This window comes from Talpa europaea, assembly GCF_964194135.1.
Source record: "Talpa europaea genome assembly, chromosome: 1".
Classification (NCBI taxonomy): Eukaryota; Metazoa; Chordata; class Mammalia; order Eulipotyphla; family Talpidae; genus Talpa; species Talpa europaea.
This window is the reverse complement of record NC_140073.1, coordinates 147,470,526-147,487,262: the sequence shown is the minus strand read 5'-3', so window position 1 is coordinate 147,487,262 and position 16,737 is coordinate 147,470,526. Positions and strand designations below refer to the sequence as shown.

General features: G+C 39.2%; 1 protein-coding gene across 4 annotated transcripts in view; it reads left to right on the top strand.

Annotated features, from left to right (window-relative positions):
- FARSB (phenylalanyl-tRNA synthetase subunit beta) overlaps positions 1-16,737 on the top strand; it is a gene marked incomplete at both ends in the record, with an annotated part of 70,226 nt that overhangs the window by 21,319 nt on the left and 32,170 nt on the right. For 3 of the 4 annotated variants that reach the window (XM_084242297.1, XM_084242296.1, XM_084242294.1), the window contains 7 exons: positions 477-538; positions 1,422-1,473; positions 4,294-4,355; positions 4,629-4,836; positions 5,332-5,412; positions 9,493-9,585; positions 12,927-13,044. In XM_084242297.1, the coding sequence (XP_084098423.1) occupies positions 477-538; positions 1,422-1,473; positions 4,294-4,355; positions 4,629-4,836; positions 5,332-5,412; positions 9,493-9,585; positions 12,927-13,044 (676 nt within the window). The remainder of the gene's footprint in view (positions 1-476; positions 539-1,421; positions 1,474-4,293; positions 4,356-4,628; positions 4,837-5,331; positions 5,413-9,492; positions 9,586-12,926; positions 13,045-16,737) is intronic. The other variant, XM_084242295.1, reaches the window with a different exon arrangement.

Genomic DNA, 16,737 nt, shown 5'->3' with positions numbered 1-16,737 from the left:
CATTTAGCCCTATAATAATCAAATGTGGTAGGAACTTTTTATTATCTCCATTTAACAGATGAAGAAACTAAGGTACAAAGATAGTAAGTAGCTGGCCTCAAATCAGATTGCTAATAAGTAATTGAGAAAGGAGTCAGGCATCTGGCATTCTACCCTTAGGAGACTGATAAGGCTTACCCCTATGGTTAGCCATTTGTCTCTCTTGAAACCGGTGAATGCACGGGAGAGAGTAAGGGAAGTAAATGATTTGTCTCAGTCATGGATTGTAACTCTTAGAGAACCGTGTAAATGCAGAACATCTGAAGATAAGGATAGGCCTACTCTAACATAAGTTTTTATTCCACTTCTTTTTTTAGAATGTAATATAAAGCCCCATTTTTAGATGTTTGGGGACTGAATTATATTAAATATTAATTCATTTCTAGCTGAATGAAGAGAGAGTATATTTATAGATTGTCATTTTTTTCCCTTTGCAGGCAAAAATAGTTCTTGATATTATCGTCACCATGTTCAGTGAATATTGTGAGAATCCATTTACGTAAGTTCATTTGGCAACATTATTGATGGCAAAGCACTGAAGCCTAAATATAGAGCAAAATGTGGTTCCTGTAATTAGAACATATAATCTCTTCAAGGAACTAAGACATATGCATAAATAATATATAAAATAAAAAAGTGTTAAGTATTTTAAAAAGTCTCAGTAATGTTTTGGCTTTTATAAGGGCAAGTTACTGCTGGCTGAGGCATCTGGTTAAACCTCATGGAGGCAGTGAAATTTAAGCTGTGTTTAAGGATCGTTGAATTTAATAATGTAAACATGGAGGAACACAAAAGGAACAGCTAAACAAAGGTAGAGAAGTGTATATGAGAGCAAGGCATTTATGCCATATATATCTATAAGATTATTATAGTGTTTCTAAAGTATGTATTAAGTTTAGTTAATCTATGACCCTTATCTTGTACCATCATCATAGTTTAGAGTGTTAATAATTCAAAAATAAATACGTAACTGTAGAAAGCATGGCATTGTATAGGTAATACCCATTTTTAAAAATTAATTTGCATGTTAGTGATTGTGTTAATCAGTTAACATAGTCATTTCCAGTGTAACACCACACTGGTAAAACCTGGAGTGTGTATATCAATACTGGACTCAGTGAGGACTCATGCTTGCGGTTCTGGGAAATAAATGTATCAAGTGGTGGATGTCTGAAGAGAGGAGGGGCCATATTCCATTGGAGATGAGATAGTAACTTGTATTTAGGAGGATTAATCCAGACAGCAGTGTCGGAATGTGAATATATTGAATGTGTTGAGGTGACAGTTGTAGATCAAGTGAAAGATTTGCTTGCCATATGCATTTCTAGAATTTCTAGCCCAATTTCTTTTTATTTATTTATTTTTTTCTAACTTTTTTTCAGGGTTGAAGCAACTGAAGTAGTTTTCCCTAATGGAAAATCACATACCTTCCCAGTAAGTATTTAAGAAGTGATTCGATGATGATCTTTGTAGGGTGCTTGTGGTCTATCTTAACTGTTCATCTGCCCACACCAGGCACTATGCTGTGTGCCTTACGTGAATTTAATCTTCACATTAACCTGTGAGGGCGAGTGCTGTTATTTTTTTTTTAAGATTTATTTATTTATACAAGAACCGGGGTACAAGCCAGATGTGCGGGAGGGTGAGAGGATTCACCAGAGACAGAGTGGGGACCAGAACAGGCAGACTAACCGAAATATACTGCTGAGGGGAGCAGCTGGCGAGACAAGAGAGGTCTGCTCGCCATGTGGGTTTCTCCTCAGCTCGCGGAGATGGAACCGGCACTGCAGAGGCTGCGGACAGCTTCACAGCGCTGCGCTCAACGGCCTGTGCCACCAGGAGGCCCAGTGCTGTTATTATGCCCTTTTGGAGAAATAGATATAAATATCTATAATCTTCAATATTTAGATACCTGTTACTATTAAGGAGTGGAACTCGGATTAAAGCCCAAACAGTCCAACTTCGTGCCCACGTGCTCCATCACACTAAATTAGTATGTGACCTTGCGTCCTCTATCTTTTTCTTGTGGTAATTTGTTATAATCTCATCTTTGGAAAGACTAAAATTTTATCATCCCTCCAAACCTAGCTGGCTTGTTCAGTTTTGAATTAATAGTTGCTGAAGGTCATTATTGTAATTAACAAATAATTACAAATGTGTTAACAGGATTAATTTAGCATATCATAATTATTGCCAAAACATAGTATTTTGGTAAAAAAAAAAAAAAAACGAAAAAAACAGAAAACCAGGACCTCCCTGTTGGCACAGGGGTTAAAGTCTCAGCGCTATCAAGCTATCACCAGTTACTGTGGCATGAGTTTGAGGCCCTGCCAGGGAGCTAAGGCACATGGCGCAGCAGACCTCTCCTATCTCGCCCTCTGCTCCCCTCAGCTGTGTATTTCAGTCAGTCTGCCTGTTCTGCTCCCACTCTGTCTCTGGTGAATCTTCTCACACCCCGCACCTCTGGCCTAGACCCCAGTTCTTGTCTGCATAAATTAATAAAATCTTTAGAAAACAACAACAACAACAACAAAAAAGGACCCTCTGGGGAAAAGTGGTTTCTTCCTCACTTGAAACAGCATGTTATTTCAAGCATTTTGAAAGTTTTTTTTCCTGTTAAATCATATAAAAGAATAGAGTTTGAAATAAGAGAACTAGAGGAGGTAGTGAGTGGTAGTTAGTCAGAGATATTAATGGATAGTGGTGTTAGGAATTAGGCTGCCTAAATTTTTTGTTCATTCATCGCTACATGAATGTGTGATTGCACTCATTAACTGTATGTGCTTATTTGGCAAGCATTTTCTAAACATGAGGAATAGAACAATAGAGGGCTCAACAGCTTACTCTTCGTGATCTGTGTTATTAGTCTAAAACTCAGACTCCTTATCTGTAAAATAATGCTAATAGTATCTATTGTGAGTGTTAACCTTAAAAGAGTATCTCAGATTGTTTAGTAAAGATTTACTAACTGGGGGCCTCCCCGGTGGCGCAGCGGTTGAGCGCTGGGTTGCGAAGCTGCCTGCAGCCTCTGCGGCGATGGTTCGATCCCCGGCTGCTCCCCGGCCACCGGAGGAGGGTCCCACATGGCGCGCAGACCTCTCCTGCCGCCCGCTACTCCCCTCAGCAGTGTACTTCGGTCCTTCTGCCTGCTCTGCTCCCCGCTCTGGCTCTGGTGAATTCTCTCACCCTCCAGCCCTTCTGACTGTACCCAGTGCATGTATAAACAAAAACCAAACAAACAAACAAACAAACAAACAAATAAATAAATAAACATGCCTCTATTTAAAAAAAAAAAAAAAAAGATTTACTAACTGGTAAAGATTATTACCACTGTAGCCATCAGCCTCTAGTCCAGTGCTTCTTGAACTCTAGTGTACAGTCATCTCCAGGGAATCTGGTTCATACTTGATTACTTGTTTCAGATTCAGTAAGTCTGGTGTAACTGCCACTAGCTGTAAAGGCCCGACAGTGCCTTTCTAACCTCCCCTTATGTGAGGATGATGCTTCTACTGAGAACCACATTTTGAATAGCAAGGCTCTGGACCCTTGTCCTTACTTGAGTTCAAATAGGTTTTTAGATTCATAACCTGTTTGTCAGTAGCAGTTACATATTTGAGAGTAATTTAGTGATAAGATATAATCATAGATATATGTCCAGAGGTGCTGAAAAGCCTAGATTTTATGCGTGTTTGCTCCTGCTGAAACGACAGTTATGTACTGTCTGAAGGAGCGTGAGGACTAATTCACGAGATGCTCTAAGGCTTCTTGTCTCCTAGAGCAGATTGATAGTTAGGACTGGGGGCACGGTGGCCTTTTCCACCTAGAAAATGAGAAAGGAATGTCGTCGTCACAATGCTCTTAGACTTAGTGTGATGGATAGAGCATTGTGAACTTGAGTCACGCTGTCTTGGTCAGAGCTTGTATGAAATGATGTGGAAATCCTTTGTAGGATTTATTAGCATTTAGAAATGATGTAATGTGCCAGTGTTTGACCATCTAAAAGAGAAAAATGTTCACCAATTTATACTATTTCTGAGAAATTCCAATTGTCTAGCAAGTAGAATGTTCATATATGACTCTAGTATAGCAAATATACTCCATAATAATGTGTTGAAATACCAAGTTTATTTTCAAAGTCAGGTCCTAATGACATTTTCTTTGGAGGGTAATGAAACTGCAGCAACCAGTTGAAAAGAACCTAGTGCTGTATCTTAAAAGGGAATGATTTAAACTTTCAAACTCTTCTTCTTTAAGGAACTGACTTACCGAAAGGAGGTGGTGAGAGCTGATCTAATTAACAAAAAAGTTGGCATCAGGTATGCTATGAAAACTTCATTTATTTGTGTTGGAGAGAATTCAAGAATGAAATGCACATAGAACTATTTAATTTTACCTGAAAGAATGTTTGGAGAGGGATTTGCTCTCTTCAGAGTAAGTTAAGTGTCATGTTAGAACATCAGTTACAATGTCTGGTGTCTAATGAAATTCACAAAGGTGAATTATTTTAGGAAGTAGCGTATTTAAAAGCAAAATATAAACATATTTTAAATAGTCCAGTGACATTTATGATTTGTACATTCCCGTTTCAGAGAAACACCAGAAAATATTGCCAAGCTTCTGACCAGAATGTATTTAAAGTCAGAAGTGATAGGTGATGGGAATCAGATTGAGATTGAAGTCCCTCCGACCAGAGCTGACGTTATCCACTCCTGTGATATCGTGGAAGATGCAGCTATTGCTTATGGATATAACAACATTCAGATGACTCTCCCGAAAACATACACCATAGCTAATCAAGTAAGATTGCACCCCTAAATAAACACTCCTTATTGTTAGAAACTGATTATTGAATGCCAGGAAGGCTTCGAGAAAAACAGAACATAGGAATTAAGCAGTATTTGGACATGCTCTGCTATGAGAGAGCGCTTGCTACGGAGAGGATATAAAACAGATGCCCAGAGGATTAGCGTAAGTGGAAAAGCTGTGAGGACGCCTTCTTTCAAGAAAGACGGGCTTCAAGTTTGGAGCCCTTGTTTCTCTAACTTGGAATTTATTTTCCCCACCTGGGCCTGGAGGCAGAAACTGTGGGGGGGAGGTTTCTCTATTTGGGTGGGAGTCCTGGGGCAGTGAGGCAGGGTGCGTGGAGGGGGAGGTGGCTTATAAGCAGTGCATTAACGGGCATGGAAGACTTTTCCTTTTCACGATAGGTTTTGTGTAAATCTTTTTTCCTTTGAAATGAGTAATTTTATTGAAGTGAAATAATGTAAATTTTTTTTTTTTTTTTTTTTTCAGTTTCCTCTTAATAAGCTCACAGAACTTCTGAGACATGACATGGCAGCCGCTGGGTTCACTGAAGCGCTCACCTTTGCTCTGGTATGTTTTACATCCTTTTTTCTGTTCAGCTGATAGTTTATTTTGAGTCTAAATGGTTTAATCTTTGATTCCTTATTTGAATTTACAAAATCTGCTCGATTTACAAAATTTACAAATATCTGTACAATTGTACAATTTACAAAATCTGCTGAATTTACAAAATTAGCTCAAAAAACTTCCCAGGTTTTTTGAAGAAGAACTTTGTTACTTGAGATTGTACAAAGGGTGGTAAAGGAATATTGAAGATTTATGTTTTTAATCAGAAAACCATGAAGGACTGAAAAAAAAAACTAGACTGACAGATGACAACATACATCATCGTTTCGTATCACGTGTTGAGATTCACTCTGAATTTCATAACCAAATTTACTAGGTTGGCATTTTCAGTCTTCTTTTGGTTGTGACTGTGCCCACTAGATGCCGCCCTGGTTGAGGGCCTGTGGACTGTTCTGCATTAAACTTAACTTCTTTGTCTTTGAACATGTTCACAAACATTTGCTTTGAGTTGAAAAGCTGACATAAAAGGCCTAAATCAGGAAATGAATTTTATTACAAAATCAGAAGGAAATGCCCCTCCCCCAGCAGATTGACCAATTGAAAGAATAAAATGTGTATGCAATTTGTAGTTCCCTTTTCTCTCTTGCCGAGTGTTTCTGTGGTGCCGCCAGTGTAGTTTTTGAGCGTTCAAGTACCTTTCAACTTAATAATGTCGGGTAAAAGCCAAAATAAGATGAGTGAAAAAGTTGCCCTTCTCGTCTCTCTTCCAACTGAACTCCAGCTTTAAGATTCCGTCTTTTAGGGTATTTACAGTAGACAATATTGGGAATGTCTTATGTACGTGGATGATTGGGAGGGAGAGGCAGCTTTTCTCTTAAGTGTCTGGAGCAGTTGTAATTCATATGATGTTAATGTCAGGACCATACAGCTTTCTAGTTCAACACGTCCATTTTTTTGATTCCACAGTCCTTTATTTAGCAGTGTTCATAGAGCATCTGTTGTGTGCTAGGAACTGGAACAGTGAGGAAGTTTGAGGCTGAAAGGATGAATAACCAGCAAAGTTTACACAGACCCTAGGGGAACTGGAACCAGAATCCTAGCCTTTGACTTCTAGACCAAGTGCTTTTCCTTGTCTCGGGTTGTGTGCTAGGTTTGTCGTGGCGGTCATTCAGATGTGTGCACGTACGCTAGACGCTTGTAGTTGTGAGCATGCACCATTTCATGTGATAGGAAATACAGAAAACAATATTGAGAAGTGTATTTTTATTTGTGTAAGTTCAGTGGCACAGGACTGATTTAAAGGATTTGACTTTACAGAATGAGGTAGAGTAAGCCAGGGCAGTTCCCCTTTAGTCTTTTGGTTTCAAACCCTATTTTCTTCTCCAGAATTAACTGCTGTTGGAAGTTTGGTAAGTGTTTTCCCTGCACTATAGTAGCGCAGTGTTGATTTTGTAACTGTTGCCCCAGCATTCCAGAGGAGCACGCTCTCTCCTGACTAGTGGCTGCTCCGTGGGAAGGGTTTATCCTGTTCCTAGAGCTTTCGATGGGCAGTTCCATCTCGATGCCACATGTGAAGTAGGCATGCCTGTCGGCACAGCAGTTAATTTAGTTTGTACCACCAAGGATTCCAGCCCAGGCCTTTTCACCCAGGCCTGTATGTGAACTCTCCCACTTGGAGTGTCAGACATGGCTGCTCAGCTGCTCCAAGTCAGGACAGCACCTTGCTTATAACCGGGGGCAGGAAGGATTAAGGTGTTAGGAGTGTCAGATTTGTAGTAAGAGTTTTCCTCTAGGAATCGCACCATTAAAGATATTTGTGAAGTTCTGAACCTTAAAGCAACTCAAAATCCATTTCATTTTGCATGAGAATAAGAACCCTCTTTTTCTAAAGCTTGGCTTTCTGTGTTTGAATAATTCACACCTTATAATTGTGGTTTTGCTCTATCTGCAAACTGGTTGTGATATTTTATTTATTTATTTATTTATTTAAAAGATTATTTATTTATTTATTTATTTATTTATTTATTTATTTATACATACAAGCACTGTACAGTCAGAAGCGCGGGAGGGTGAGAGAATTCACCAGAGCCAGAGCGGGGAGCAGAGCAGGCAGAAGGACCGAAGCACACAGCTGAGGGGAGCAGCGGGCGGCAGGAGAGGTCTGCGCGCCATGTGGGACCCTCCTCCGATGGCCGGGGAGCAGCCGGGGATCGAACCGGCGCCGCAGAGGCCGCGGGCAGCTTCGCAACCCAGCGCTCAACCGCTGCGCCACCGGGGAGGCCCTGGTTGTGATATTTTAAATTAGCTCACATTTAAAAAACTAAGTTCTCTTTCAGCCAGGTCATACTTGTGAAGCATTTTGGCCTCATTTACTTGTTACATTTTTTTCTAACATTAAAATAAGCACATGAATATTAACATTTAAAAACCCTTCCTGTATACTAGCTACAAACACCATGATTATCCATCATCATGATAAAGCCCTGTGGCGTGGTGCCTTCTCAAGAAACACTAGTTCTGTGTGAGAGTGGATTACACCACATAAATAGCTTTTCTTAATTGAGCACATTATATCTAAATCTTTAAGATATAAATCTTATTATAAAAACTCTGCTGTCATGCTATGGGAGAACAATAGTTCTTCCCAGTGCCTGTTGCCGTTCTCCATCTCGAGCTCTGGCAGATCAGGGAATCTGCTGAGCCTAGATGTGACTTCAGGATCCTTCCCAGGAGAGCATGGAGAAGTTGTAAGAATAGACATTGTCGTCATATGAACCTCAACTTGTTCTTTGTAAGTGAGATAAAGGCCTGCTGGAAGACCATTTTGTGGAGTCTATCACCTATCATTGAGAATAGTACAGTAATCTTTTGGTACATCAGTTTTCATACATTTCAAACTTTAAAAAAAAATTAACATTAATATATATGACACCTATTTATGCTTAGTAATGATTTATTAGTTATCATTGTTAATATTTTTAGGCTCTTAGTTTTTTGCCAGAGACTTTATTTGCAGGCTTATTCTCTATCATTACACTTGATATATCTAATAGTTTTATTTTCTTAAGCTATGCCTACCATCCTGACTTTTGAGAATGACAGGGATCTTTCTCTTTTTGATGGGTGAGCACTTAGCAGTCCTTTACTAAGCACAGAAGTTAAATGATTCAGTATTGAGAACCTTGGGCAGCAGTCAGGTCCCTGGAACTCTGCTCTCAGTCCTACCATCTTGCCACAAGTCAGTATGGACTTAGCAGGGACCGATCACAGTGGTAGTCAAAACAGGATGCTGTAGAGAATTTCTGACTGGAGTCATTGGAGATATTTTTATGGACAAGGTAGAAGAGATATCTAAGTAGAATTTAGGGGCATGGCAGCAAGTGGGGTGGGGAGGCATCCCAGGTAAAGGTAGGATAAAGTGTACGGTTTGGGAATGGGTGGGGAATCAGAGATTAGTAAGGGAAGTGGGAGACTAGCTTAGGAAGGGCCTGAGTAAATTCTATGAGAAGAATGTACTTTTGCTGTGTGTCCTGATTAGAACTCATGCTGAGAAGTCTATATGTTAAATTGCATCTGCTGTGGGTCTGGAAAGAATTGTTATGTATCTATTCTTATTTATTCTTAACTTACTGATTTATATAGAGAAGCTACATTCTCGGAGACCATAAATTGACTCACAGCCTCAAATACTTTTTTTTTTTTTTAATTTTTTTTTTTTAATAGAGGCATGTTTATTTATTTATTTGTTTGTTTGTTTGTTTGTTTTGTTTATACATGCACTGGGTACAGTCAGAAGCGCGGGAGGGTGAGAGAATTCACCAGAGCTAGAGCCGGGAGCAGAGCAGGCAGAAGGACCGAGATACACTGCTGAGGGGAGCAGCGGGCGGCAGGAGGGGTCTGCGTGCCATGTGGGACCCTCCTCCGGTGGCCAGGGAGCAGCCGGGGATCGAACTGGCGGCGTGGAGGCCGCGGGCAGCTTCGCAACCCAGCACTCAACCACTGCGCCACCTGGGAGGCCCCTCAAATACTTTTTTGTATTAAATGTAGTCATTGTTTTTCCATATTGATCTGTGTACTTCTCAGTGCTCCCAAGAAGACATTGCTGATAAGCTTGGTTTGGATATCTCTGCAACAAAGGCCGTCCACATAAGTAATCCTAAAACAGCTGAATTTCAGGTAAGAATTTTAAGTGATCAGAATTTGGGTAAAAACAGACAGGCAGGTCATGAGTTATGAAGAGTTTCTTGAATTATTATACATCAGATGGCAGAATCTTAAAGCTTTTTAAAGTCTCATATTGGATAAGTTTATCATTTGCAGTTTATTCTTACACACATCTTACACACAGAAGAATCCTCACAACTTTATATAATCTTTTCTTGAGTAATTCATGCCATCTAGCCGATTCTTCCACTACTGTGTTCAGATTTCATCTCTTTTCCATCCATTTGTTATAAAGGAGCCAGCACCTGGTCCCAGTACCTCCATTAAGTCATTCACTTCAAATTAGTTGTTCCATCGGTTCTTACTATAAAGCCTTTGCCTTTCATTATAACTGTTTATTGGCGATGTCATGTAGAGTTTAGGAATATTTAGCTGAGAATGATGCTACCTTATAGTAAATGTTAAATGACTTACATTATAGACTATTATATTAAATATAATAGAATGTGTCAGTGTTAAAATCTTTGCTTATTAAGGATTTTAAATTGTCTTATCTCTTTTATACTAATAAGCTTTTATTCTTTTTTTCCTATGTAATTCTATATGACTTTTTTAAATCCAGGCCTTAGAGAAAATCATGGTGTTAGAATCAAGGGAAGTCTTAGAATTAGACAGCAATATTTTCAAAAAACCTAAAGCTATTTTAGATGAGCTGTATCTTGCCATTTTCAACAAAATGGGTGGAACTGTGGGTAGTTGTGCTAAAATAAGTCAGGAGGAGAAAGACATATATGATGATTTCACTCGTGCACAGACAAAACTAAGCCAAAATAAACCCTAGAAATCTGGCAGTAGAATTGAAGCTGTCAGTGGGGGAGGGTGGGAGTGGAGAATAAAGGGGTTGGGGCTCAGTGAACTATGGTAGAGGACTAAGGGTGTTTTGGCAATGGGTGTAGTATGGTAACATACATCTAAAGATGTATGAACCCATGCCTCTAAATCATTATTAATTTTGTTAAGCAACATTACCTCAATAAGAAATAATGCATTAATAATTTCTGAACTCTGATTTGAGTTTCTTTGGATCTTAGTTTTCATTATTTATAAAAGTAGGGGGCTGTGCTAGTTCTAAAAGCTCTAAAAGTTCAACCAATGTTTAAATCTAGCTTTATAAAATCTAAATTCTATCTGTAGAATTACCTACGGTTTAGAGGTAAACTAGTTAAAACTCATTGGTAATAATATACAACCAAGTACATGAATTCTTTATATTCACGCCAGAACTTTGAAGAATCCTTAATACTAGCTTGGATGGATTGTGATAGTGAGGTTTTATGTTTTGTTTTCTGATGTCCACTAGCTTTCTGCTACTTTTAAAGATCCCGTGGTGTTCTTTTTGATAAGAGATATAAATCATTTGGATAGTGATTTTTCAGTAAATTTTAATGGATTTTGAGTTTATTCCAAAATTTCCTTTTTCTTTCCATTTCATTTATCATGTGAGATAGATTTCTTAAGATGTGGTAATGTTGTGTTCTTTAGGGTTTATATCCTGTCTTATCTATTTTAGATAAGTTGACAGAAAACAAATAAGAATTACATTGTCACTATAAATAGCTGTGGTTTAGCACACTTAGGAAATCAATAGTTCTACATAAAATACACTAGAGATGAAAGAAAGTCTGTCTTGTAGATTTGACAGAGTCTATATTTTACCCCTGCTTCACCAGTAGATACGTCCTATCTACCATTACTAAAGTGCCAACGGGTGTATATTACTTACAGTTAACTATAAAGTAGGTTATGGTCTAACTCAGCTTATTGTCTAAGTCCGTTCTTTATTCCTGCATAATTCTTAATTTTGGGCTGCTTTACTGTACTGGATATGTTAGAGAATGGATAAAATAAGAGATGTCATTTAGTTAAAATATGGAATATTTTAATTATTGTATACAAACTTAGATACTATTATCACAGTCCCCATGATAGCAATAGCATTCCTAAGTAACATGCAAATCTAGAGGGAGGATGTAGGAGGCAGAGGAAAAAGCAGGTGAGGAGGCCCGAGGTGGAAACTGGCTGCTGATTCCCCTGATGGGGGGGGGCAGTTGGGGGAGCAGCAGAGGTTGGAGAAGTAAGTGGGGCATTTCCTAGAGTGTGCATTGTAGGTGTGTTTTTATTCAAAATTTGAGGGAAATTTGGAGATTGTTGAGCAGGGATTTCCATGATCTAACTGAGGTCTTAAAGACCACTATGGGGAAAATAGACCATAAGGCAAGAGGAGTAGAAGCAGCAAAGCCAGCTTGAAGTTCACACTGTAGTCTGGACAAGAGAGTGGTGCTTGGAATGGAACTGCAGAGCCCAGATGCTGAGTGATGATGTTACACCTCTGCTCATAAACCCTCCAGCAGAGTGATGTGCTGGACACTCACTAGCTCATTCACAGGACAAAAGCAGTGAAGTTTTGCTTTTTATCTCTTTTTTGTGTGTAGAAGAATTGGGGTATAGGCTAGAGGTGTGGGGGAGGTGAGAGGATTCACCAGAGACGGAGTGGGGATCAGAACAGGCAGATTTACTGAAGTACATTGCTGAGGGGAGCAGCGGGTGAGACAGGAGAGGTCTGCTGTGACATATGTTGGTTTGGTTAGCAACCTGGCCGGGCATCAGGCTCGGACTGTGGTAGTGATAGTGCTGATAGGCCACCAGAGAGGTCTGCTTTTTATCTTTCGCGAACTGGGATGTGTATTTCTTATGAATATTAAGGAAATAACTGTACAGTTTTCCTTTTTTGTTTTAACTTCTAAACTGAAAGCTATAGTTCCAACCTGTCCACAGCAGCAACATGCTTTTTCTAATGCTTACATATTTGTGTTCTGTTTTCCTTGTTCTGGTATTTTAATTGCGTTTATATTTACCCTAGTCCCAGCTTTAACATTTTTGATTGATACATGTTTAATCCATTTAAACATTTGTATTTCTTATAATCTGCTTCAATTTGTGAAATAAGGCAGAATATGAAAGTTTACATTTTTGAAATCTTGTTTTAATAAGATTAAATAAGTTGAAATAAGTTTTAATATGATAATTTATAAAATAACCAATGCTAGGTAAAAGCAATTATATTTAACATATTTTTTTCCTCACTTTTTAAAAATCACATTTATGAATTTTCATTTTGCAACTTTGGAAGCCAGAACTTTCAGTATCCAGGAATTGGAAATTAGAAATGACTTAGATATGTTTGGCTTCGCACTTTCCAGAAATACTCTGTGAGGCCGTGGCGTGTTTCTATTTTTTAATTTAAGCATGTTTGGTTCCTGTTTGGTCAGTGCAATTTCATGTTTCCCCTGTAGGTGGCACGCACTACCCTGCTTCCCGGCCTCCTGAAGACCATAGCGTCGAATCGGAAGATGCCCCTTCCTATGAAACTGTTTGAAATCTCTGACATTGTAATAAAAGATTCTAGCAGAGGTAAGAATCACCTTTGAATTGCATACTTAGAGCATTTTTTATTGAGAAAATTTCAACTGTATGTAAAAGTGGGAAAAATGGTATAATTACCTGTGAATCTAGCATTCCGCTTCAAAATTATGACCATATGGCTAGGTTCCTTCCATTTATACTTCACCCTGCTTCCTCATATTATTTCAGTGTAAATATACATCACATCACTTTATCAGCAAACATGTTAGTATGTATTTCTGTAAGAGGTACCACTTGTTTTTTCAAACAACCCAACACCGTTATCATGTCTTCTTATCAAATATCCAGGTAGGGCTTACATTTTCCCAGTTTAGATTTTTCTTATAAATTCACTTTTCATGATTGATTTGAGTCAGTCTAAGCAAGTTCTAGATTTATATTTATTTTCACTATATCTTTTTGGCTACAATATCTCTTAGGTCCTTTAATAGAAAATACTTTTTAATGTTAGTTTATTAATGAACTACCATTGTTGATCTTCTGAGAGTATAGGATTTCTCCCCTCAGGTTTGGTCACCATAGCTCTCTCACCACCAAAACTCCTGTGATCATCTTCCATTGACCAGTGTGTTCTCTCTCCCTTTTCTCCCCCTCTAGATGCCTTAGATCTATGGATAAAACAAATTTTTTTTTAAAGATTTATTATGCATACAAGAACCAGGGTACAGGCCAGAAGTGTGGGGGGTAAGAGGATTCCACCAGAGACAGAGTGGGGAGCAGAACAGGCAGTCTGATGAAATACACTGCTGAGGGGAGCAGCAGACGGGTCAGGAGAGGTCTGCTGCACCATGTGGGTAGCTCCCTGGCCAGGGATAGAACTTGTGCTGCAGTGGCTGTGGATAGCTTCATAGACTGTGTCTTAACCCCTTGTGCCACCAGGGAGGCCCAGATATAACAAATTTTAACAAAGAATTTAATACTTATGGTTAGCTCTATTTAAAACCTCCACTTGAAAAAGCACGGTAGAACATTTATTCTTATGTAAATGAATTATGTGCAGTTCATTTTAAAGGCCGATGTATCTTGTTATTCAAGTTTAGCAGTGACTGTTCACCATCACTATTGTTTCAGAATCAAATGTGTTTTACCTGTTTTTGATTCTTTTGAGTATGGTCTGGACTTGTCAAAACATCTCTTCTGAGGCATATGGGACAAAATTTTGTCCCTATTTAAAATACAAGAGATTTAAGACAGAAAAGGCATTCTCCCAAGACTGCATAAGTATTAGATTTGGGTTAGGGCTAGAATTTTGGTGTGTGCATAAATTCTAAAGAAGGAAAGTTCATTTTCCTATCAGTCAATGGAATGTTCTTTGAGTGGTAAATCTGTATTAGAAATCACATTTTCAGTGTCAGCTGTAGTTTTGAGGGTTCTTGTGCCTTATATCCTCCATTAGTACAGGTAGCATAATTTGTTATAATCCCAAATATCAGTTATGTCAGCGTTTACTTGTTCCCTTCCATTTTAGTTCTTTTTTTAAGTTTTGTGTTGTTTTGCTCCTTGGTGATCCATTCATATTTATAAATACAGGATTAGGTTAATTACACTAGGTTTCCTCAAAAGTTTTATAATGCTATTCACTTTTTACAAGGAAGGTTGCACTGTGGACAGGAACACTTCACTCTCTTGCAGCCCTGGGAAGGGCACCTTTACTGCTTGCTTTTCACCTGTGCTGCTTAGAAGGCCCGTGCTTGGCAAAAACTCCCCTATTGGGGAGCTGTTCCTCACTACTGATATTTGCCATTTTTACCAGATCAACCTGGGCATAACATCTGAAACCCTGTCATACACTACTGAGGTTCCTGTTTCTGCTGCACTTGGTGTTATCAGGAAGAATAGTTCTTATCTCATTAGGAGGCCTTCTTACCTGTTTCACTGTGATTTTTCTTTTCTGCTTTCTCATTGATTAGCTCCTACTTACATTACCTATACCTGCCCTCTGCACCACCTTGCTTTATTCTTCCTTTAAAATTTACTGTTGTATAAATAGGATTTGAGAAATGAGTGGAGGTAAATGTACTTGTAAGTCTACCATCTTGAAAACATAGGTTTGGTTTAATTTATTTGGAGTATGTTTCCTGTTTAGGTAGGCCTGGATTTTATTTCATAACAAAAGAAGCTTTTCTGATGGATTATTCTAAATATGTACATGTGAACTCCTTACTTGTCATCTGGTGCACATAGAGGGCTCTGTAGGAGAGGCAGCACAGCACCCGGGTCTGTGGAGACACTGCAGCCCAAGTGTCTGGGTTCTGCCATTTACCAGCTGCCTGGCTTTAGATAAACTATTTAATCTGTCTGTGCCTCAGTTTCCTCATCTGTACAATGCTGATAATGATTACACCTATTTCATTAGATTTGTTATAAGGATTAAATGAAACTGCATTTTGAAAAATTCTAGCCACTAATGTAAGCACTGTTTGGTATCGCCCTTACTGTTAGGGTGTTAGCAATCCCTAAGCCACTATTATGTACCTTGGTCTATGGGCATTCTCTGCAATAAAGACTTGAAAAAGGTCTCTGGTCATTGAAGTGTTAATGTTGCCATGCTGTGGATGAGGGGCTCTTTTTTTTTTTTTTTTTTTTTTTTTTTTTGTGGGACCCTCACCTAGCGGCCTGGGGAATGAACCGCAGCTGCAGCGGGAAGCCTCGCAGCCCAGCGCTCAACCACTGTGCTACCAGGGGAGGCCCGAGGGGGCTCATTTTTATCCTAACCTTTGGTTTAACTGTTTTTTTTTTTTTTTTTTTAGGATAGGAAACCCAAACTATGCTGGATGAGGGGATTTATTTACGAGAACAGGAATGTTATTTTTTAAGTAATTTATCATTTACTTCCTGTGGGTGAATTGTTTTCACTGTCCCTCAATTCAGCAGCCATTTCTCTGTTGGATTTGTGTTAGACATTTCCTCCTAAATAAAGAAATTATTTTGAAAAAAAAAATCTAGACCATCAAAAGTGAAGTGATAGGGGAGTTTTCCAATTAATACGTAAATGTCCCAAATTTTCATTAGTGAGGATCATCTCCAACTCCTGGCACAGCAGGGACGGAGATGTGTGGCTAGGGCAGTCAAGACAGTTTCACTTACTGCTCTGGGAGGAAAGTACTTTTGCTAGGAACTACTTGGAATATAAGAGAGTTTGCCAGCCTTAGGGTAGACAGGTCAGTGAAGAGTTTACAGAGCTCTCTGCGGGAAGATACAGAGTCCCTGATAGGACAGAGAAGGGAGTGACAACTGCCACAAACTTGTTTTGTGACATTAAAGGAAAGCTCTGCGGTCCTTTCTGGTGGCGCAGGCGGGTTGAGCACCACTCTGTGAAGCTGTCCGCAGCCTCTGCAGTGCAGGTTCAATCCCAGCCGGCCGGCAAGAATCCCACATGCTGAGGCAGCCCTCTCCTGTCTCGCCCACTGCTCCCCTCAGCAGTGTATTTTGGTCAGTCTGCCTGTTCTCCTCCCTGCTCGGTCTCTGGTGGGTCCTCTCACCCTCCCACACATCTGGCCTGTACCCCCATTCTTGTATAAAAATAAAATAAATCTTAAAAAAAAAAAGGAAAGCCCCACACACTCTGGGCTCTGTTAATTTGTGTAGACAAACATACCTTCCAAAATAGAAATGCAAAAGGAATCTGTTCTGGATTTCAATGTGCCTCCCACAAATTTGGTCTGACCTGCATTCCTAGGA